A 23028-nucleotide genomic window follows, 5' to 3' on the forward strand; every position below is an offset into this window, starting at 1 on the left:
ACCGATTAATCATCTGTACTACACAGTTAGCCCACAGGGTAAATGAGATGGATATATCCTCAAGATAAGGATTTAAAGAGCTGATTGGATTTAAGACAGAGGCAGTTTCCAGTTGAGGAGGCCCTAGGGTAGGAGCTGAATACATTTTATCACTATTTGCTGTCACTGAAAAGCAGGCAGAAACAATAAAAAAAAGTGTGATTCCCCTCTCCCCTCAAAAGAGGCTAATCCTTACAAATGAGGGATTTGGTGGAGAGTGTGTCTATGAGCTGACCAGACTGTGACTCTGGAGGGTTAGTTAGCTCAGCCTCAGGTAATTGCTTGTATTAGCTTGTGTCCTGATAAACAGCACCCAAGAGACTCTGGTTTTCAAGTAATTATGGAAACAGCAGGGGTGCCGCAATAATTAGTCAGTTACAGTTTGCTATTCCACACCTCAATGGCTTTAATCAATTGCCATGTGATGACAGAGATAGTCCAGAAACCTCAGACCTTCCAACTCCTTGGAGTTCTCCATTCCATCTGAGAGGAAAAAATACTGCATCTATTTCAAGACCATCCCAGCCACTGTATTAGGAAAATTGCATCACATCCTTATTTTTATTTTTTCTTAAACAATTTAATAATAATTTCCAATTCCATAGACAGCACAAGTATTATTATTTCTTCTCTAAAGATAAGGAAACTGAGGCTCAGACAGGTAAATAAAGTGAGATGCTCATGTAGTATCAGAGCTGGGGTTCAGACTCAAGTCGAGATTAATTTGTAACTTATTATCCAAGAACTGATCATTAGCAACAATATGAGATAATGCTCATCTTCTTAACAAGAATTTTTCAAGCATCCACTCAGCATAGTAGTTCTCTATTAGGTAAAAGGTATAAGAGACATATTTCCTGCCTCAGAGAGTTTGCACCTAAATACTGTATGTGAAAGCACCCTTAAAAAGTAAGAATTCCTATAAAAATAGAAAAGATGATATTTCTTTATCCATGTGAGCAATCATTATCTTCTTCAGCAAGAGCAGTGAAATCTCAAATATAAATGTTGATCAAATGTAATGGGGAATAGCTATACAAATTAGCATTGATCCAGAGTCTAGTAAAGCTGAGCCATAAAAAAAGAAATTGGATTTTGGGTAAAGCAAGAACTTTTAACAAAAAAACTAAATGCATGAACCCAGTATGGTATTAGAAATTTGAGGTTCAGAAGATTCTTTAAATATCATCTTGTCTTATCAATGCAAGAATGGAATCTCAGAGCTAAAAGGAAGCTAAAAAGATCATGCAGTCCAATCCATATCTGACTTAAAAGAATTCCCTTGATATCATTCCTCTATAGGTGATCATCTTCTCTAGAATATCTTTAATAGATAGCCATTCAGTTTCTGTCTGAATTCTTTTTGAGAGAGAGAATTTACTACTTAATAATGATGGCATTAATGTCAGGGAAAAATTAGAATAACAATACATGCCTGCCCATCTCATAGCAATGTTAAATAAACAAAAGCTCATCTTTCATCCAATTGGGGATATGATGGACAAACTTTTTACTGGTCAGTTTTATTACCATCTCATCCCTTTCAAAAATAGGTAATGTCCACAATTAATCTAGTCAAAAGACTGAAGGCCCTTGTCAAAATTTTGAAACCACAATGGTGATCACTACAATTGGAAATCATTTAAGAAAAACTGTATCATTGTCTGTATACAGACTTACTTAAGGGATACAGGAGAGCTAGCAACCAAAGACCTATGCTTGATTCCAGGCTTGACATTTTATTAAAAGTGTGACCTTAGTCATATCCCTTCCACTCTACAGACCAAAGTTTCCTCTTTTGCAAAATGCTGAGTTTGTTGTTCCTTCCACTCTTATACACTTTCATTCTGGGCATACGACCTAAATTACTACCTCTAATTGGTCCTCTTGTTGGAAAACTAGCAGAGGGCAAAGGAGAGTTCAAGCTGGATTAATTTAAATACCAACCTGCAATCCTTAAGTATTTAAGTGTCTATTTATGTGTGGATACTAGGGTTATGTACCAGAAATATAAACAAAACAACATATACATATATAATATACATGTATATAATATACACACCTATACATATGAGATAAAAAACATGAGTTAGTTTTGTGAGAGGACATTAGCAAGCAGCTGGGGTAGAATGGGAAACAATGGAGAAAGGCTTCTGGAGTTGAATCTTGAAGAAAATCAAATATTAAAAGAGGTTAATGTAAAGAGAGAGTGTGCAAAGCCTGTGCAAAGAAGCAGAAATGAGCTAAGGAGTATTCTATGTGAAGAACAGCAAGTAGAAGCAAGCTGGAAGACAAGTACATAAGGGAATGACAATTCACAGGAAGGAAAGATCATTTGTCTAGGGGAATGAATAAGCTCCTGGAAGGCTTCAGAAAAGAACTTTTGAAATGAATCTTAGGTGGGGCAACTAGGTGGTGCAGTAGATAGAGCACTGGCCCTGGAATCAGGAGTACCTGAATTCAAATCTGGCATTAGACAATAACTATCTAGCTGTGTGGCCTTGAGCAAGTCACTTAACTCCACTGCCTTGCAAAAACTTTTAAAAAAAAGGAAAGAAAAAAGAAATGAAATGAATTTTAGGATGGGTAGGATTTCAAGAGGAAACATCAGTTGGCAAGGGTGGGGGAACATCTATATAGCAAAAGTGAGATGGTATGAGATCTGTTCGGGGAATGAGGAGTGATGCTTATTTGGTTAGATTTTAGAAGTTATATAGAACAGGATAGAGTTACATAGAACAGGATTGTGGAGGATTTTGAATGACTGAACAGAAGTCTAGATTTAATCTGGAAGCCACTGAAAGCTTTCTTTCCAGGGAAATATATATATATTATGTGCACTAAACCTGCAGATAAGGAAGGTGAAACTAACAGTAGATGGACTTGAAAGGGATGGAAAGGGCTTGGATCTGGCTTCCAGTTCTATCCATGCAATTTTCAGTTCACCTTTTTGGGTTTCCCTTTCAAGAAATGAGAGTATTAGACTTGATCACCAACATGTTTCATTTGAGCTCTAAATCTATAATTCTGTTAATCAGTTGGACAAACTATTTAGCAGAGCTTCCTTAATTGAAATTTTGGAAGCTACCAATTTGAGCTGCTGAAAATATTTTTTTTCAGGTTCTCAATGGTTCTGGGGATCTCAGAAGAACTGTAAGGAACCAGTTCAACCATGGCATATTGCTAAAATGTGACTAAGTGAGGCTTTGAATAAGACGCAGCATGTTTAGCAGGATCAGAGCCTTCTGGATGGCAGCCTGCCAAAATGGAGAGACAACTGGCAAGTTGGCAAGAAATGAGTTCAAATCTCACCTCTCACACAGACTGGCTATGGGACCTTGAAAAAGTCACTGAATACCTCTATGTTCCAATCAACTCTCTTAAGATTGCACATCTCAGGAATGGATTAGAAGAAAGGGCTTTTCACCAGGAGCTCCCAATATCAATGAAAGATGGATATATTAATGTATGCACAGAATGTAGAGGAAGTGTGAAAAATTAGTTACAATAAACTATTAAGAAATTATGATGATTTGTATTTTGGATCTTAACTCAGTGGCCTGTGTTATGAACCATTTTTATTTAGTGTGGTCATTACTACTCTAGAAAACAATTCAGCTGTGTTAATGTAAAGGGAATGTGGACCCTGCACAGCTGCAAATTCAATTAAACTTCATGACCTTACCTTCTCTTTGACTTTCCTCTGTATGTCTTGAACAAGAAAAAGCAGTCTGTGAGGCTGGGGTATTTAAGGGATATCCTTACAAAACATGAAGAGAGTAGATTATTTTCCTGCTAACACTATGGGAAGAGTACAAACTGGGAAAGCTTTCTTGACAGTGATCTTACTTGCAAAAAATGCTTTCCAGGAATATTCTTCAATGATTCTTTCAATAGTTTTCTAATAGCACTGTTGTGATAAACAGTCCTCTTTACAATTATATAAGTATTACATAAAAAATTCCTTTTTTTCTAAAAATAAATAGGCAATATTTGTAAAGCACTTACAAATCTTAAAGAGTTATATAAATCCTAGCTATTATTATTATTGTTATGAACAAGTAAGTGCTATTTCGTACATGTTCAATGTAAATACAGACACTGTAAATGCTAATTTGAGATGGAACAGACCTATATTGGAGAGAAGAGTAGATTCAGAGGGACATGCTTATTGTCATCTAAAATTATAAAAGGTTATATCAGATTACTGGATGTCAAGGGGCAGGAGGAGGAAAAAGGAGAAAAATGTGAAACTCAAAATCTTACAAAAAATTAATGTTGAGACTATCTTGGCATACAGTTGGAAAAACAAGAAAATAAGTAAATATGTAAGTAATAAAAATATTATAAAGGTTAATAATAGTAATAATAATTTTGGGGGGTTCTATGAAAGTGAAAGACTGTGTGTTCTTGTTCAAGAGGTAGAACTAGGAGCAATAGCTTAAAACTACTGAAGCAGGTTTAGGCTTGATATCAGGAAAAAGCTCTAAATAAGCAGTTATGGTTCAAAATTTTTGTAGAGGTGTGAGTTCCACAAGACTCTAAAGATTTGCAAGTTGGGGGATTTCTAAACATTGGTCAGGTATTTTACAGAGAAGATTCCAGATAAGATACACACAAAAGTTAGATTAGATAAACTGTGAATCTTAACATCTTTGTATAAATTTGAGTTAATGTTACTGTTATGACCCTTGAGACATTTTTCAAGCCGGAGATTTTTTAATCCTGTGAAGCTAGAATAAGTGTGGACAGAATCTAGTACACTGGTAACTTTGGAGAGGATAGCATAACCAAAGAAAATGTGGGAGGGCATGTCTTTCCAGTTACTGCTAAAACTGATTATCCACACAAGAACTGATCCCTGGTATGGACAGTTTGAGTGGTCCAAATCTAAAATTTATTTAAATGTGATAACCAAGAGAAAATTCCAGAGATTAATAAGCACTTTTGTACCTAGTAAAAGGTGATGAAATATACAAAGTCACTAATTACTAACATACTATTCAGGGCTAATGGTAGTTGCATTTACAGGAAAAACTATGAGGATAGTATGAGATCCCCCTCTTATCCTTTTTGAGTCCATATATCAAAGGAACAGGGCAAAACTGTCAATGTCTTTTCTATAATAAGACAATTCCAGATATTGAGAAAGTATTCTAATAAATTATCACATTAAAGTGCAGGGGCAGCTAAGTTGAAGTGGATAGAGTACTCACCCTGGAGTTAGGAAGACTTGTTCAAATCTGAACTCAAACACTTAATACTTACTTAGCTGTGTGACTTTGAGCAAGTTACTTAACTCTACTGTCTTTCAAAAATTTAAAAAAAAATCACATTAAGGTACAGAGACAATAACTTTCCAGTATATAACCAATTCTCTCTTTTCTTGTTAGAGGCAAATCTCCAGTCTAAGAAATTTACAAAAACAGCAGAGTCCATTTCAGTGAGTATCATTCCCTTCCCAAGGAACACTGCAAAATGAACTGTTTGCACATTGGATAATTCTCTCATATGATCATAGATTTAGATTCTATGATGTAAGGTGTGTATGGGATGGGGGGGGGGGGAGATACAGTCTCATCACTTTACATATGAGGAAACTAAAGCCTAGAAAACTTAAGTGACTTGCCTCTCCAAGGTAGAAAGTAGCAAAACCAAACTTTGAACCCTGATCCAAATAAAGTACTCTTAGTACTAACAATACAATGTGTAGAAAGTCTAAAGGGTAACCTGCTGTGCTTGTTTACTTCACAGGCTCTCTTTAAAATCAACACTATTACTGTCAGAAGTCAAAATCCATATTTAAAAAAATTACTTCCCTATTCACTGAGAATTCTGAACACAAAAGGAGGGGCTGAAAATCTTAAACATGTCTCAGCATAACTTTAGCAAACGATGCCATAAGAGTGACATAAGAGTATCAAAGTGGGGGCGGCTAGGTGGTGCAATGGATAAAGCACTGGCCCTGGAGTCAGGAATACCTGGGTTCAAATCCGGTCTCAGACACTTAATAATTACCTAGCTGTGTGGCCTTGGGCAAGCCACTTAACCCCATTTGCCCTGCAAAAACCTAAAAAAAAAAGTATAAAAGTGTAAGGCCAACTTCCAAGCTCTAGCAAACATATATTTAAGAGTACAGAAATTTTGGGTCTCAATATGGAAAAAGCCAAAAGGCAAACTAAGAATATAGGTCGTGTAATATAACTAATTATGGGATAAAAAGCTTTGCCAAATAAACTGAGAAATGCCAACACTATTGCTCCAGGATATAAAGACTCTCCCACTACCCAATAATTCTGATGTAGGGGTCCAGCTAACCCCAGAGACACACAACAGTTTACAGGGAGAACAGTTTCTGTTATTCTGACAGTAATATTGTTGAATTTAAAGAGAGCCTGTGAAGTAAACAAACGCAACAAGTTACCCTTTAGACTTTCTACACATTGTATTGTTAGTCCTAAGAGTACTATTAGGATTCTTTCAAAAGTAACATTAGAGAGAAGATTCTAAGGAGATGGCCGGTCAGAAAACTTTTGGTTCCCCAAATTTCCTCAACAACATTCCTCAGAGGGAATGTAAAGGAAGTAAACAAAAGTTAGGATTAATCAGTTGTTCTCCTAAAGCAACTTGAGAGGATCCCTAAGAAAAGCTGGACTCAGGGGCAGAGGTTTAGCCTGAATGAAGAGCAAAGACCTCCAGGCTGCTTGCAGAATCAACAAACATCAAACCCTGGGGGCAGCCTCAGCCTTAAAAACTGTTATCTCATCCAATAATGTGGATGTCTGAAGGCTCAGGAGAAGCCTAAAGGACCTTCCATGTCAAAGGATGTCAAGGATGTCAAGCACAACTGTGCTAACTGGACCCCAGGCTGCAGTTGCAGGGAATAGGAGCTAATATACACTGAGTGAGTATAGCTGCAGAGGTTGCTGGCTCTGTGCATTTGCAGGAGAGCAGAGTCCTTGCTTTCAGCGGTAGGGCAGAAAGGATAGCTGTAATTTGCATCAACTGGAGGGATCAAAGAGAAATAAGATCATATGCCAAACAAGTCCTAACTTTGGCTTAGGAGAGGAGAGGAGAGGAGAGCCTTGCCTAAGGTTAAGTCCCAGGAGGAGGGAAATAACAGAAAATAACAGAAAGAAAGAAGGACCTGAAACTTGAGACGTCATTCCCCATACCTTGGGACTACAGCTTGCTTACACCAATAGTGGCTTAAAACAAAAATAAATAAAAGAAGCATCTAAAACATCAAGAATAAAACAAAATAAAAAAAACAAAAATAGAAGAGAATGTGAAACATCTCATCAGAAAAACAACTGATCTGAAGAACAGATAGAGAAATAATGTAAAAATGAACAAACCACCTGAAAATTATAAAAAAAAGAATCTTGATACAATAATACAAAAAATTATTAAGGAAAATTGACCTGAAGTTCTAGAACAAGAAGGCAAAGCAGAAATAGGAAAAAAAAAACCCCACTGATCACTACCTGAAAGAGATCCCAGGATGAAAACTTACAGGAGTATCATAGTCAAGTTTCAAAGTTCCCAGGTTAAGGAGAATATATTGGAAGCTACCAATTTAAGAATCTTGGCGCTACAATAAGGTTTACACAAGTACTAGAACTTACTATGTTAAAGGATCATATATTTTGTAATACCATATTTTATACAGTAAAAGAGCTGGGGTTTTGACAAATGGTAACTTACAGGCAAAGTTAACTATAATCCTGAATGAAAAAAGTGGACATTTAATGAACTGAAAGACTTTTGGGTATTTGGGACAAAAACAGTCAAACTTAAGGGAAAATTCAACATATAACATTCAGGAGAAATATAAGGTAAACATTGAGATCAATTATAAGGGACTCAATGAGGTCAAATTGTGTACCTTAAATATGGAAAAATATTATCATTTCTCTTTATGATTACTATCAGTATTTGAGTAGTTTGAAAAAAAAGCTTGGGCTGAACTATTGTGAAGAGGTGATTCTAACAAAGAACTGTTTAGGGAAACATAAAATGGACTAATTATCTCATACAAATGAGGCATGAAAGGAAAAATTGATACAGAAGAAGCTAGTAGGGGATGACAGGTAATGATGGGACATTTTTCTCATCAAAGATGGGCTAAAGGGGCAGAACCAAGATGGTGACAAGAGAGGATCATCTCTTAGGTGCTCTCTCTTAAAACTTAGGACTCTAACTACATTTTTGAGAGACAGAACCCACAGAGGGATCCAGTGAGGCAGTTCTCCAACCCAAGGTAACTTGGAAAAGAGTGGAAAGGCTCTGCTCCCTGGGGTTGGAGGGGTAGCCCCCCAAGTGAAGGAACTTTAGCCTCCTGGAGGCAGCCCTAGAGTGCTGGGAGCCATGGCTCACAGCGAGGGCAGTTTCCTGACCTACACCCCAGGGAGCACCAAGCACAACTTGGGGGATCAGCGGGGGTACCTCTGCCAGAGTGAGCACACTAAGCCCAGCCCTCAGGGCACACAGCGAGCAGTATGGCCTTGTCAGCCCAGATCCAGAAACTGGAAGCAGAAGTGGGTAAGCAGCCCCCAGGGAATGAGTGCTGAACCTGGGGAGGGTAGTGGAGAGACTGCTGAGCTCTGTCCTCTGTCCCTGGAACAGGACCCTGGGGTTCTGACCACATTCAGATCCTGATCGAAGTCTAGGACCCCCATAGAACAGCAGGGCCACCCCCCTCACCTCAGCCCCCCTAGCAGAGGCGTACACTTATGGTCATTCACAGACCAGGAGGGAAGACAAAGGCTCAAACAAGGAGATCATTGTGTGGGTATCCCACTAATACTCAAAAGCTCAGAAAGCACCCCCAAACCAGGCTCAGGCTGGGGAAATGAGTAAGCAGAGAAAAAAGAGGAATACCATTGATCCCAAGAAGGATCAAAATACTCAGTCTGAAGATGAGGAAGTACAAACTCCTGCATCTAAAGACTCCAAGAAAAACAGAAACTGGGTTCAGGCTATGACAGAGTTCAAAAAAAGACTCTGAAAATCAAGTGAGGGAGATAGAAGATAAATTGGGAAAAGAAATGAGAGAGAGGCAGGAAAAACATGAAAATGAAGTCAGCAGCTTAGTCAAGGAGATCCAGAAAAATGCTGAAGAAAATAATATGTTAAAAACCAGCACAAGTTAAATGGATAAAACAGTTCAAAAAGTTATTGAGGAGAAGAATGCTTTAAAAAGCAGAATGGGCCAGATGGAAAAAGAGATAAGAAAGCTCTCTGAGGAAAACAAATCCTTCAGACAAAGAATGGAATTGAGGGAGGTTGCTGATTTTATGAGAAATCAGGACACTATTTCAAAACAAAAGAATGAAAAATTAAAAGAAAATGTGAAACATCTCATTGAAAAAACAAGTGATATGGAAAACAGATTTAGGAAAGATAATTTAAAAATTATTGGAATACCTGAAAGTCATGATCAGGAAAAGAGCCTTGACATCATTTTCAAAGAATTACTACAGGAAAATTGCCCTGATATCCTAGAAGCAGAGGGCAAAATAGAAATGGAGAGAATCCACCCATCTCCCCAAGAAAGAGATCCCAAAAAACCAACCCCTAGGAATATTATAGCCAAGTTCCAGAACTCCCAAGTCAAAGAGAAAATATTACAAGTAGCCAGAAGGACACAATTCAAATATTGTGGAGCTGCAGTCAGGATCACACAGGACTTAGCAGCAACTACATTAAAAGCTCATAGGACTTGGAATATAATATACTGGAAGGCAAAAGAGCTCAGAATGCAACCGAGAATCAACTACCCAGCAAAACTGAATGTCCTCTTCCAGGGAAAAAGATGGACTTTCAATGAAGCAGGGGAATTTCAAATGTTCCTGTTGGAATGGCCAGAGCTGAACAGAAGGTTTGATCTCCAAATACAGGACTCAAGTAAAGCATAGAGAGTGGAGAAGGGGAAAATATGAGGGACTTAATGATGATGAACTACATGATACTGATAATACGCATATGAACCTTCTCATTTAATAGAGCTTTTATACATGAAGCACAGGAGAAGGCTGAATTTGAAGATATAATGTGGTATAAAAATGGAGTCAATAGATAAAAGGGAAATGTAATGGGAGAAAAAGGAGAGGAGGAATAGGTTAAGATATTTCATATAATAAGATTTTTCTTTATTACAATGAGCTATTGCAATGATATGGAAGGGGGGAAGGCAAGGGGGAATGAGGGAATCTTTGCTGTCATCAGTGCTAGGAGAGGAAACAGCATATATACTCAATGGGGTACAGACATATGGAGTAAGAAGGAGAGAATGGGGACAGGGGGAAGGGGGGAATGTGAGTGATGGAGGAGAGGATGGACCATGGGGGGAGAGTGGTCAGATATAACACATTTTCTTTTTTACTTCTTGCAAGAGGCTGGGATTGGATGGCCTGTCCAGGACCATAGGGCCAGGTGGATGCTGGGCCTAAGGGGTGGTAGGGTGGCTCGGGGCCTCTTGGCCCCAGGGCCAGGGATCTGTCTGCTGTGCCACTCAACTACCCTATAGCAGAGACAGAGCAAAAGGAGAGAGAAAATATAGTAAATGGTAGTGGAGAAATACAAAAGGAGGGAGTTACGATCAGCAATGGCAACGGTGGAAAAATATGGAAGTAACTTTTGTGATAGACATACTAAAAAATGTCATCCACCCACGACAGAGCTGGTGGTGTTGGAACACAGACTGAAGCACATTTATTATTATTATTATTATTATTATTATTATTATTATTATTATTACCATTATAATTTTTTGGGGGGAGTTGCAGGGCAAATGGGGTTGGGTGGCCTGCCTGGGGCCACACAGCTAGGTGATTGTTGGACGTCTGAGGCTAGATTTGGACCCAGGTGCTCCTGGATCAAGGGCCAGTGCTCTGTCTGCCACCCGGCCGCCACTACTATTATTATTATTATTATTACTATTTTATTTTACTTTGGGCCTTTTTTATGGTTTTTGCAGGGCAATGGGGTTGAAGTGGCTTACACGGGGGTCACACAGCTGGGTGATTATTGGGTGTATGGGGCCAGACTTGGGCTTGGGTGCTCTGTCCACTGTGATGCCTGGCCATACCTACAATTATTATTATTATTATTATTATTAATAATAATAATAATAATTTTAACTTTTTTCTCTCCCCTTTACTTTATTGCTCACGCAGGTCTACATTTTTTTGGGGGGAGGGGTATTATGTTTACTCTTAAACAAAAATATTTTAGTAATGTATAAAAAACATTATTTGCACAAAATAAAAACAAATAAATAGACAAACAAACAAATAAATAAATAAAAAAGAAACAGAAATAAGTGAGAGCTAGGCAAATAAGTGGCAGAGCCAAGTTAGGTGAACCATTTCTGACTTACAAACTTGGAAGTTATCTAATTCAGTGGAGTAATTTATTCTTCTGATATATTCCATTTTAGGTATTTTTTAAAAAAAGCATACCAACTCTGTGCTAAGTAAAAGGAAAACTACAAAACATAACTATAGTTTTCTTAAATGTTAACTTTTAAAGCAGAACAAATTACCAGCATGATGAATGGAGTGCTTTATCTCTGGGGATTGTAAACCAAGTGACTTTATGGATTACCTCCAGACACTGGAGATAATTCAAGTTCTGAAAATGTCTTTAAAATATATTATTTTTTTATTAAATTGTTGTCTGTATTTGCAAAAAAAAAAAGGGCTAAAGAGGGAAACACACACACACACACACACACACACACACACACACACACACACACCCCACATCCAGAAAGGTATAAAAGTTTTCTAAACAGAGAAAGAAATAAGCAAGCAAGGGGTAAAGGACTGAGGGGTAGATGGGGGAGAGAGAATAACAGAGGGACTCTTGGAGAGGTGGGTAGATTAAGGAATAGGGGGCCAAGGTATTAGTAGACGTGAAACCTAGAGGTGAGGACAGATAGAAATAGGATGAGAAGGATAGTGAGGAAAAATAGGAAGGAAGAAAATTACTTAAAATGTAAATGGAATGAATTTGTCCAAAATGGAAACTGACAGATTAAAAAACTGAATTCAACAGTATTTTGCTTTCAGAAAGTGCTATAAAAATGAAAGATTCACATAAAGGTAAAATAAAGATCAGAAATAGAATATACTATGTTAAAAAAAAGTAGGGGTACTGATCATGGTCTGTCAGATAAAGTTAATGTTTTCCTTCATTTTTTAAGACAACCATGACATCAGGGAGGTAATGCCATGACAAGCACATCACATGGATTTGAGCGAGGAGGCTGTGCTAAGTTGCCAGCTTCACTTTCTCCTCCAGAGCCATCTGGGTCCAGCGGCCAGATATGAATCGGGTTGTCTGGAGATGGCCCTGGATACAAGGCGATTCAGGGTTAAGTGACTTGCCCAAGGTCACACACAGCTAGTAAGTATTATGTGTCTGAAGCTGAATTTGAACTCCTATCCTCCTGACTCCATGGGCAGTGTTTCCTTCCTATTTTTCCTCATTATCCTAGAGCACTGGCCTTGGAGTTCAGGAGGACAGGAATTCAAATTTAGTCTCAGACACATAATACTTACTAGCTGTATGTGATCTTTGGTAAGTCACTTAACCCTGAATCGCCTTGTATCCAGGGTCATCTCCAACCATCCCGATTCATATCTGGCCACTGGACCCAGATGGCTCTGGAGTAAAGTGAGGTTGGTGACTTAGCACAGCACCCCCTCACTCAAATTCAATCCATGTGCTTGTCATGGCATCACCTTCAATGATGTCATGGTCTTCTTCAAGAAAGAAGGTCAAATGTCAGATAAAGTTCAAGCTAAAATAGATTTAATGAAAAGAATAAAACAGGAAAATTAGACTGACAGCAATATTATTTAATATTGTTTCAACAATTTAAAATAACTAGACAATAACTAGAAAATATACTAAACAATAATATATTTGCCAAAACAGACAAAAGAATTATATTTTTATATAAAGTCAGATTTAAATAACTGAAATGATATTTATTGTTCATGGTACAATAAAAATGACAATTTTACTTAATCTATTTATTCAATACCATCTCAATTGAATTATTAAAAAATTATCTTATTGAGTTGGAAAAAATAATAACAAACTTTCATATGGAAAAACAAAAATTCAGGGCTTCAAAAAAACCAAGGGAAAAAAATGTAGTGGAAACAGAATCAACAGTATCAGAATTTAAACCATATTAAAAAATGAGAGTAGTGCTGAAGTATAAAATGGTTAGTTTTGACCATTTCACATTAAAATTTCTTGCATAGGGGCAGCTAGGTGGCGCAGTGAATAGAGCACTGGCCTTGGAGTCAGGAGTACCTGGGTTCAAATCTGACCTCAGACACTTGATAATTACCTAGCCATGTGGCCTTGGGCAAGCCACTTAACCCCATTGCCTTGAAAAATCTAAAAAAAAAAACATTCTTGCATAAATAAAACCTATGGAGTCAAGAATAGAAAGAACACAGAAAATTGGGTGGGGTCTTTTATAGACAATCTCTCAGATGGCATATGTTTGGGTTGGAATGTTGCTGTAGGACATGATGAGATGATTGATTCAGAAAAACATGAGAAGACCTGGATTTATGAGTGAAAATGTTATCCACCTTCAAAGAAACAGATGTCAAGTGGAAATAAGTAAAGTACAGTCTTACATACATTTGTATGACTATATATGTGTATATGATGTATACATGTACATAGAAATATCTCTATATGTATATATCCATGCTTAATTGTGGCCTTCTTTAGGGTGAGGAAAAAAGAAAAAAAAATAAAAAGTTCACAGCAGAGAACAAAAGAAAACCTACAAGGAAGCTGGGTAGTTTTGAAAATAATGTGTAGTATTTATTATATAGGTTTCTTGAAAAGGAAATCTATTGTTTTATTTTGAATCTTCTCATATTCTGCTATGTATATGAAAATGGGTTTTTTCCTTTGCTTGTTTTGTATTCAAATTTAAAATTAAATAATAAAATTTACACCAAAAAACAAAAAACAAAAGCAACTCTAGACCACTCTCTATTTAAATGAAGGAACCTGCTTCATAAAAGGTTGGAGTTGATAAAGGACAGCTCCAGAGCAAGACCAGAGGCTAGCTCTCAGTCTCCAAGAAGAAACTGTTCTGTCTACACAATCTATACCATCTGGCTTCTTCAATTTAAGAGCAAGGGAACAAGTGAAGGTTTAACCTGAAAATGCTATCTTTGAATTCCTTGTAATTATTGGTGGAAGACAGAAGGGGAAAAGCAGTATAATTTTAAATGGGAAACCATATAATAGCAATTCTAAGATAGTATATTTTTTTCACTAAAACTGAAAGGGAAAGGTGCTTGGTAGTTGGCTACTTTGTCCATTTTTGTTCCAGTCTGAAAGTGGAGGCGGCTTTCAATATCAACTGTAACAGAATCTGAAAACCCTGAAATGTGCTAGATTCAACTGTCTGAGCCAACCTTTGGGAGGATTCCCACTGCTGATAACACTAGCAGGAGGATCTACAAGGAATGGTTACTAGATTAAAAAGCACCCACAGGACTAAAAATATAATATAGACTCATGCAGATACTTCAATTCAATAAAGATTTATCAAGTGCCTACCGTTTCCCAGGCACTAGGCTAAGCTATTTGTCTTCCTAACATCCAAGAAATAGTAAGGATCAAAGCAGTAATATGTTAGTTTTATTAACTGATGAGTTCTCAGTAAGAGTCGTGTTAATATTTTAAAAGGCAACATTCTCCAGTAAAGATGATTTTCAACATGGGCCCCAGTTTGATCCTCAGTGATATTCTAAAATAGATAATAAAAAGAGATGGTTTACAAATACTTCAAAAAGAATGCAGCGAACAGTAGAAACCAAAGTGGGTTCACCCAGTCATAAACTAACTTTGTATTCTTTGCACATGGGTTTACCAGGTTGCTTGGTTAGGGGGTCAGTGTACAAAGAATATTTTGATTTTAGCAAAACGAAGTTAAAAACTTCTGATGAAGTTTCCAATAATAGTCTAGTGGAGAAGATACTGAAATGTAGACTGATGTAGATTCACAGTTGCATGTAACAGTTATCTAAAAAACTAGGGTCCTATAGTTCTGTTTTTTACCTTATTAAACATTTTAAGCAGTGTCTTGGAAGAAGAAACAAGAAGGATATATAATAAATCGATCACTGATACAAAGTTGAAAGAAAGAACTCCCATAATTCCAACTATTTTGACTGGAATTCTAAGCAAAAATTTAACAAGCTAGAATTTGACATAGATAAAACCCAAAGTTCTACATTAGGCTACCAACAGCACACAAGTACAGGACAAAAGAGAACAGAATCGGAAGCCATACTTGTGAAAAAAGTTAAGGGGTTTTAGTTTTTCTGATTCTCAAAAAAACCCTAAATAGTGGGACTCATAATTTCTAAATCTTATGCCTGAAACTGGACACTGGAATTATCAAAACCATTAACTTTGTTACTTGAACTCCAGTCACTCAGTCAAGTCTCTACATATACTACCTTGTTTGGAGTGGAAAATTCGTTACTACCAAAACAGGAACCTGAGCCAAACACAGAATCACTTCAATTCTAATTACAGGATATTTGGATGGTTCAGTTAAGAGTCTGAAAAATGACAGTTGTTTCTGTCTGTTTTTTTTTAAATTTTGATTAAGTAGGCTAAGAATTCTGGTATCTAATCAACATAGGAATTCAAAACTGGTTTATTTGAATCTTGGTTCATGGTTGAATTCTGTTCAAGATTCTTATTTTTCTTAAGGTAATTATGCCTTCTTTCCTATTAGCTTTGTTTAAGGTTTGTCTGGCTTCTGTAACCACTTCCTAACTGAATTTCCTACTTCCATTCAAGACAAATTGATGATACAAACAAACTACAAAGGCTTAATGGCAAAGGAGAACATGGAACTCTTCAACTTAGTACGGAGTACACTGAATTCTTGGTCATCATATTATGACTTCTCTTTTATAAAAACGTAGGAGAAATAGCTTACCTAGTTCTAGAATATCAGCGGCTTCTGTTAAAGAAGAGATGTTGCAACATAAGTCAATAAACCACCACATAAGCAAAATTTACAGAGCTCTGCAAGAACAACCCATTCTTGGCATAGTTAACTAATCAGAGTGGACCGTTCATCCCCTTACACTCAAACAAAGTCTTGTGATTAAGTGATGTCAAATGAATATCCCAAACCTGCCATTCCCCCTAACTTCTCTATATGGCACCATTATCCCTCCCGTTATTCCAAACATGGGAGTGACTATTCATCATACCCCAAACTAATCAAATGCCAAACTCTGTAAATTCCTTCTGCATTTGCTTGTTCTTTCCACTTCCCTAAATTACCCTAGTTCAGGTCCTCATCTCTTTTTTGAATAATCATCTCCAACAGCCTTTTAACTGAATTTTCTAACTCATTTTTTCCCTATCCCTTTTAGCCCCATAATCTTATCAACTACAACTCATCATACATTGCTTGAGTAATCTTCATGAGTTAGTCCTTTAACAATGCCACGACTATTCAGAACCTTCAGTGGCTCTCCAATATCAAGTGAAAAAAAGTACAAATTGATTCTGACACTTAAGGCTGTACATTTTCTTTACCTCATGCTCCTACTCCCTTTCATATTCTCTATATTCCAAGCAAACTAAACTCCCCTACCTCCTACATAGTTTGCCTTCTCTGGTCTCCATGACATTGCTCATGCTGGGAACGAACTGCTTCCTTCATTTGGAAACTGATAATCCTCCCTTCCATCAAGGACTAAATCAGTAACAATTTCCTCCATGAAGAACGTCAATGACGAAAATGGTTACTCCCTATTTGAATTTTTTCCTGGTATTTTGCCTAGACCTCTCTTTTAATCTCATTTATCTCATTTCCCCTCATAACACAATTATGTGTGTACACTTCATTTTCCAATATTTGATCATGTTTCCTTGAAAGTAGGGTCTTTGTCAAGTCCATATATGTATACCCATTAATAACATAGTGCCTTGCACAAAGTAAGCCCTTAATGAATATTTGCTGAATTGAACTGAACATCTCCATGATTCATAGATATTCCATTAGCTAGGAAGAGTGAAGAAGGTTTTCTTACCTTGGAACTGGGATGTGGGCTCTGATGGGCGGCCATATTTGTGCTTTCTACCATCTTTCCAGTCTATTGCTAAGGGGAAAAGAGAAAGTATACAAATGAGGAAGAAACTCAAAATTACAAAAAATTTAGAACAGAAAGAGAATGAAAAATCATTTAGTTCAACTCCCTCATTACAGCTGTGAAAACTAAAGGCCAGAGAAAGGAAGAATTTTGTCCAAGATCATAGAAATTACAGTAAATATGGAGCTAAGATTCAAACCATCTCTCTATACAACTATGCTTCACTGTAAACAAAGCCAATATTGAAATATTCAGACAACACAAAAGATAAAAGGTATTAGCTACTTAGTCAAAAGAAATCTAGAGAAGGATCTTTTAAATAGTTCTCTAATGTATATAAATTATTTTCAACATAAAAATATTCGATTTACACAAAACTTTTCAAACATATATTCCTTATATGAAAAAAGGCATATCTGAAATAACCATGGCATCTTTCTGAACTTTTAAAAGTGGCATATATTTCACTAATATGAGAGCATATTCCAGAATATAGATAATTACCTCACCATCCCAACTGATTTGAACTTCTGAGGACAGAACTTATTTTAACCTTTTTTTCTCTGTCTGAATGTTTGGCAGAATACCTGCCAGATAGAAGATGCTTAATTAAATGCTTGTTGTCCTGATCTTACATCAATCAAGAAACACAATAATACCTCTGCCTTTTTGTAAGTAGTGTGTAAAAGTGAAATGCTATAATGGAAATAGCATTGGACTTAGACTTAGAAAATCTGAGTTCAAATCCTGTCTCTGTTAATAAACTCAGATAAGTATCTCTCCTTTTCAGGGAATGAGGTTCCTTCTCTGTAGAAGGAAGAGGCTAGACCAAATAATCTTTCAAGTCCCTTCTAGTCTCTATCTACACCTTTACTTGGCTTTCTTTTTAACTGATAAGAATTATCTCTTGAATTTGAGGTTCCTTTAAGATAGAGGTTGATAGTTAATTTGTTGTCTCTACCTTCACTGATGGATCCAGTGACAAAACTGAAGTTGAATTAATAACCTTTTCCTATTACTTCAATACTTAAAGGCTCTTTGATTTGTTGGTAGAGTTGATCCCTACACCCCATTATAGTAAATTCTCTTAGGAGATGAGACAACCAAAAAAGTAAAAATTAACACATGGTGAATAATCTTTTGGATATGGAGATAGGAAACCACTAGCCTTGGTTCTGCCACTAATCTCCCATGTGATATTAGATAAGTTACTTTTTTCTCGTTCCTAAATTTCCTTTTCTGGATTAAGACATCCCCAAGTACATTACCATTCCAACATTCTGTGATTCTTTAATTTTAATAAAAAAGACCTCACATTTTGACATTCAAAAATATTTGCTTATTAAAAGGAAAGGACACGTTAGAGAAAAAGAAATGGGCTTTTAACCCCTGAAGGTTAAACACAAAACCAAATTTCACATTTCAAATCTGTCACATACATGCCCTATAAATTTTTTTAAACTAATAAGAACAACTGTGTGGAAAGAAATCTGGCTCTGAAATGCTAAAAAATTAATTGACAATGCTCTAGTAGAGATTTATAGAACTATCTCACTTTATTTCCCACACTTATTTATCATATAAAGAAGAGAGGTAGGTTAATGTAATGGACCAAAGATTCCACATGAGAAGATAATGCATATACTAAGATAAGCACCAAAAAGACATATCACTCAGATATAAACATATCAGGAGTAAAGACAAAATTACCTGTCAGATCAGTGGAGAGAGGAAGAGTTCATGACCAGACAAGGGATAGAGATGATCACAGAAGAGAAAATGGACAATTTTGATTACATAAAATTAAGAAGCCTTTACACAAACAAAATAATGCAGCCAAAATTAGAAGGGAAACAGTTAATTGGGGGGGGGGAATCTTCACACTAAATTTCTCTGATAAATGTCTTATTTCTAAAATATATCGGAAACTGATTTATATTTATAAGAATAATCTGATAAATGGTCAAAAGATATTAAGGTAGCTTTCAAAGAAAGAAATCAAATCTATCAAAAATCACATGCCCAAAATCACTAATAATGAAAGAAATACAAATTAAAGCAACTCTGAGGTTCCAACTCACACCTATCAGACTGACAGGGATGACAAAAAAGAAAAAGGTCAAGCATTGCAGGAAAATGGTTCCTTAATGATTATACTGTTAGTAGAATTGTGAATTAGTTCAGTCATTCTAGAAAGCAAGTTGAAACCATGTCCAAAAGGTCACTAAACTGTGAATAGCTTTTGCCCCAATACTCTCAAAACTAGTTCTATTATATCCCAAAAGAAAACAAAGAAAGAATTATGATAAGGACCCATTATGTGCAAAAAGTATTTATAGTAGCTATTATTGTGGTTAGAAAGAATTGAAAACTAAGGGGGTACCCAGTGGAGAATAGTTAAAGAAATTATGGTATGTAAAAGTAAGGTAATATTATTGTGCTATAAAAAATGATTAAAGGAATTATTTCAAAGAAACTTCAGAAGGTTGTATAAACTGATGCAAAATAAAGTCAACAGAGACAGAAGAAATATATACAATTAAAAATAACATTGTAAAGATAAATAACTTTGAAAGACTTAAGAACTGATCAGTGTGATGACCATGCTCTCATGGTACCAACAATGAAGCATGCTACCCACCTCCTGACAGAAAGGTGATGACTGATACAAGATGCAGAATGAAGCATGAATTTTTAAACCTGGCCAATATGGAAATTTGTTTTACTTATGTGTTACAAGAGTTTGCTTTTCTATTTTTTCTTTCTCATTGGTGTCCAGGAAGGAAAGAAAAAGAGGGGAAAGGAAGAGAAAATAAATGTTTGTTAATTTTTTCTAATGTGGGAAAAAAAGCAAAGTGAGCAGATCCAGTAGAAACAATTTATACAGTAACAATGTTAAAAAAATATGTTGAAAGACTGAACTCTAACCAATGCAATTAACAATCATAATTCCAATGTATAGAAGATAGAAGCATACTGCTCACCTTCTGACAGAAAAGTAATGGATTCAAGATGAAGAATAAGACATTTATTTTTGGATATGGCCAATGTGGAAATTTAATTTTGCTTTACTATGTAAATTTGATCCAAAAAAATTTTGCTTTTTTTTCCCCAATGGGGGATATGGATAGAAGAAAGAGGGAATTTGAAATAGTTTTCTCTGCCTCTCCCCACCAAAAGAGAGAGAGAGAGAGAGAGAGAGAGAGAGAGAGAGAGAGAGAGAGAGAGAGAGAAAGAGAGAGAGAGACAGGAGAGGAAAAGACTAGAGAAAGAGAAATAAGAGGAAAAGGAAGAGACAGAAAGAAGGAGAGGAGGAGGAAGAAGAGGGAATAGAAGAGAGAGAGAGAGAGAGAGAGAGAGAGAGAGAGAGAGAGAGAAGTCCAGAAGGAATCACTGATATGCAGGTCAGCTTTCAAAGTTATGTGTTGAATTCATTAAATATACCTAAAAAATAAAAGCAAGTTTTAAATGACATTTGCAGTTTCATGAACAAACTCGTCCTTCCATCCTAAAGTGGCAGTGCTCATTTTATTTGCTTACCAAGTTCAAATAAAACAAAGCCCACCCCCCCCAGGTAAATAAAGGAAGACTCCCCCTCAAAATAAAAAAAAGTAGAAATATATAATCATGGATTTGGATTTGCAAGAAATCTAAGAACTTATGTGATATAAATCCCTTATTCCCAGATGAGGAAACCGAGGTCAAGAGTTTAAGTAGCTTGGTTTAATGTGCTAAGAACAGAGCTGGGAATCAAACTCTGGTCTTTTGACCACAAATCCCAAATTCTTTCCTTTCCCTGCACCATACTGTTTTGTCAATTCAGTGGGAGAACACAATAGACCCAGAAATTAATAAGCTGAGAAGAAAAAAATCTAATAAAAAACTATAGATTTTTCATAGAAATACCAATAACTTACATTCATACAGGATTTTATGGGTGATAGGTCTTTTCCTTCATAACAATTCTATGAAGTAGGTTGTATTATAATTTACAGGTTAAAAAAAAACCCAATTTAACACATGATCTCATTTGAGCTTTCCAAAAGTTCTGTGGGAGTACTTTGAGTGAGGCATTTCTTAAGCAAGTTTGATGGACTCATCCTATGCTGAGCTGAAATGGAGCTTAAAGATCATCTAATCCAAACTTCTCATTTTATGGATGGGAGCTGATGTAATGTACTTTGTAAGAGAGCCAGTCACAGTAAGTCAGGTAGTCACTAAATGTTTAGAAACTCAGGATTCTGGAATTGGAAGGAACATTTCAACAGATACTTGAAGGAGGCTTAAAATGCAGCATGGCAGAGTGGAAAGGTTTTCTCGGCTCCAGATCTGATACTTTTTAGCTATGTAAAAATGAACAAGTCCCTCTACTTCTATGAGCCTTATAAATGCTCTATGAGCATAATAAAGGATAATAAATACTTATAGAGTTGTCATTATAAAATGTACTACTTATCTCAAGGTTGTTGTGAGAAAAGTACTTTGTAAAACTTAACATGCTATATAATACCAGTCAACAATGATCTATAAAGTGTTTACACACTACTTGACTTAATTGGGCCAAGTACTGTGTCTACACATATAAATTTCATTTTCTTTTAAAAAAATACAAAAATATATATGCAAGCTATTTTCTTCTTCACATTTTCTTACCTAGAAGAAAAGACTGGACTGTATAAACAAGAGTGACTCTAACTGTGCCCCCAAAGCTATTCAAATTGTGCATGCCTCATCACTATTACTGCTACTAAAACCACTAATTATAAAAATAGCAAGCATTTATATAGTGCTTACTAGTTACAAGGCCCTGTGCTAAGCACTTTACAAATATGATCTCAATTTATTTATGAGTGTATTTGATTTTACCAGGTCTATAATTCAAAGAGATGAAGGAGAGAAAGGACCCATATGTACAAAAATATTTACTGTAACTGTTTGCATTGGCAAAGAATTGGCAAGTTAGAGGAGTGCCCCTCAAATGGTGAATGGCTGTACAAGTTACGGAAGAGAATATGTAAATGAATGGGTTAGAATGTGGTTCTCTTGTAAGAAAAGATGAAGGGGGTACTTTTGGAGACATCTTAGAAGACTTAAATGAACTGATGCAGAGTGAAGCAAGCAGAACTAAGAGATACAATAAAAACAATAACATAAACATAAATAATCAACTCTGAAAGACTTAGTAAGTGATCAACACAATGACCAAGCACAATTCCAGAGGGCTCAGGATATAACAGACCCGTCTCTTGAGGCTTTTTTTTGGACATGGCCAATGTGGAAATTTTTATTTGGTTGTAGATATTTGTAACAGAGGCTTTGATTTCTTTCTTTCTTAATGACAGTGAGCAGTAAAGGGAGAAGTTGCAGAGAGAGAAGACATCTAATTTGAAAAAAAATTAATTAAAAAAATGAATCTCTCTACTCCTCAATCTCAAAACCTCCCTACATATTTCAAATACATGGGTAGAAATCTGCAAAGTCAACTGTTTTTTATTAAATCTTGCTCAATTAACCACATAAATTCTATATCTATCAGAGTAAACCAATTTTCATCATAGACTTCTAGAGTTTTTTTGCATTTCCCTCTAAAAGATGTATAATATCATCTATAAAATGAGATTCACAGGAATAAAAAAAGCTAGAAAGCAAAGTAAGACCCAGGGAGAGAAAGTAATCAAGGCTATACAAGCTAGTAAGTGGCAAAGTCAGGATTTGAACTCATGTCTTCTGATTCTAAAATCATGTTCTTATCCCAATATCAAGCAGTTATATTTCTTATGCTGTGATAGCTCAAAAAAATCTGAAGTCTATT

The 23028-nt window shown here is 36.1% G+C and overlaps 1 protein-coding gene across 13 annotated transcripts in view; it reads right to left on the reverse strand.

The window, feature by feature from the left end:
- The window catches only part of SCMH1 (Scm polycomb group protein homolog 1), a 156500-nt gene that overhangs the window by 80222 nt on the left and 53250 nt on the right, over window positions 1-23028 (reverse strand). For 10 of the 13 annotated variants that reach the window (XM_074217760.1, XM_074217759.1, XM_074217758.1 and 7 more), the window contains 2 exons: window positions 17157-17225; window positions 16049-16072 (listed from right to left, as the gene is read on the reverse strand). In XM_074217760.1, coding sequence (XP_074073861.1) covers window positions 16049-16072; window positions 17157-17225 — 93 coding nt within the window. Of the gene's footprint in view, window positions 1-12608; window positions 12851-16048; window positions 16073-17156; window positions 17226-23028 lie in introns of those variants that run through there. The other 3 variants (XM_074217761.1, XM_074217763.1, XM_074217764.1) reach the window with 2 other exon arrangements.

The sequence above is a fragment of the Macrotis lagotis genome, chromosome 1 (assembly GCF_037893015.1).
Source record: "Macrotis lagotis isolate mMagLag1 chromosome 1, bilby.v1.9.chrom.fasta, whole genome shotgun sequence".
Taxonomy (NCBI): Eukaryota; Metazoa; Chordata; class Mammalia; order Peramelemorphia; family Peramelidae; genus Macrotis; species Macrotis lagotis.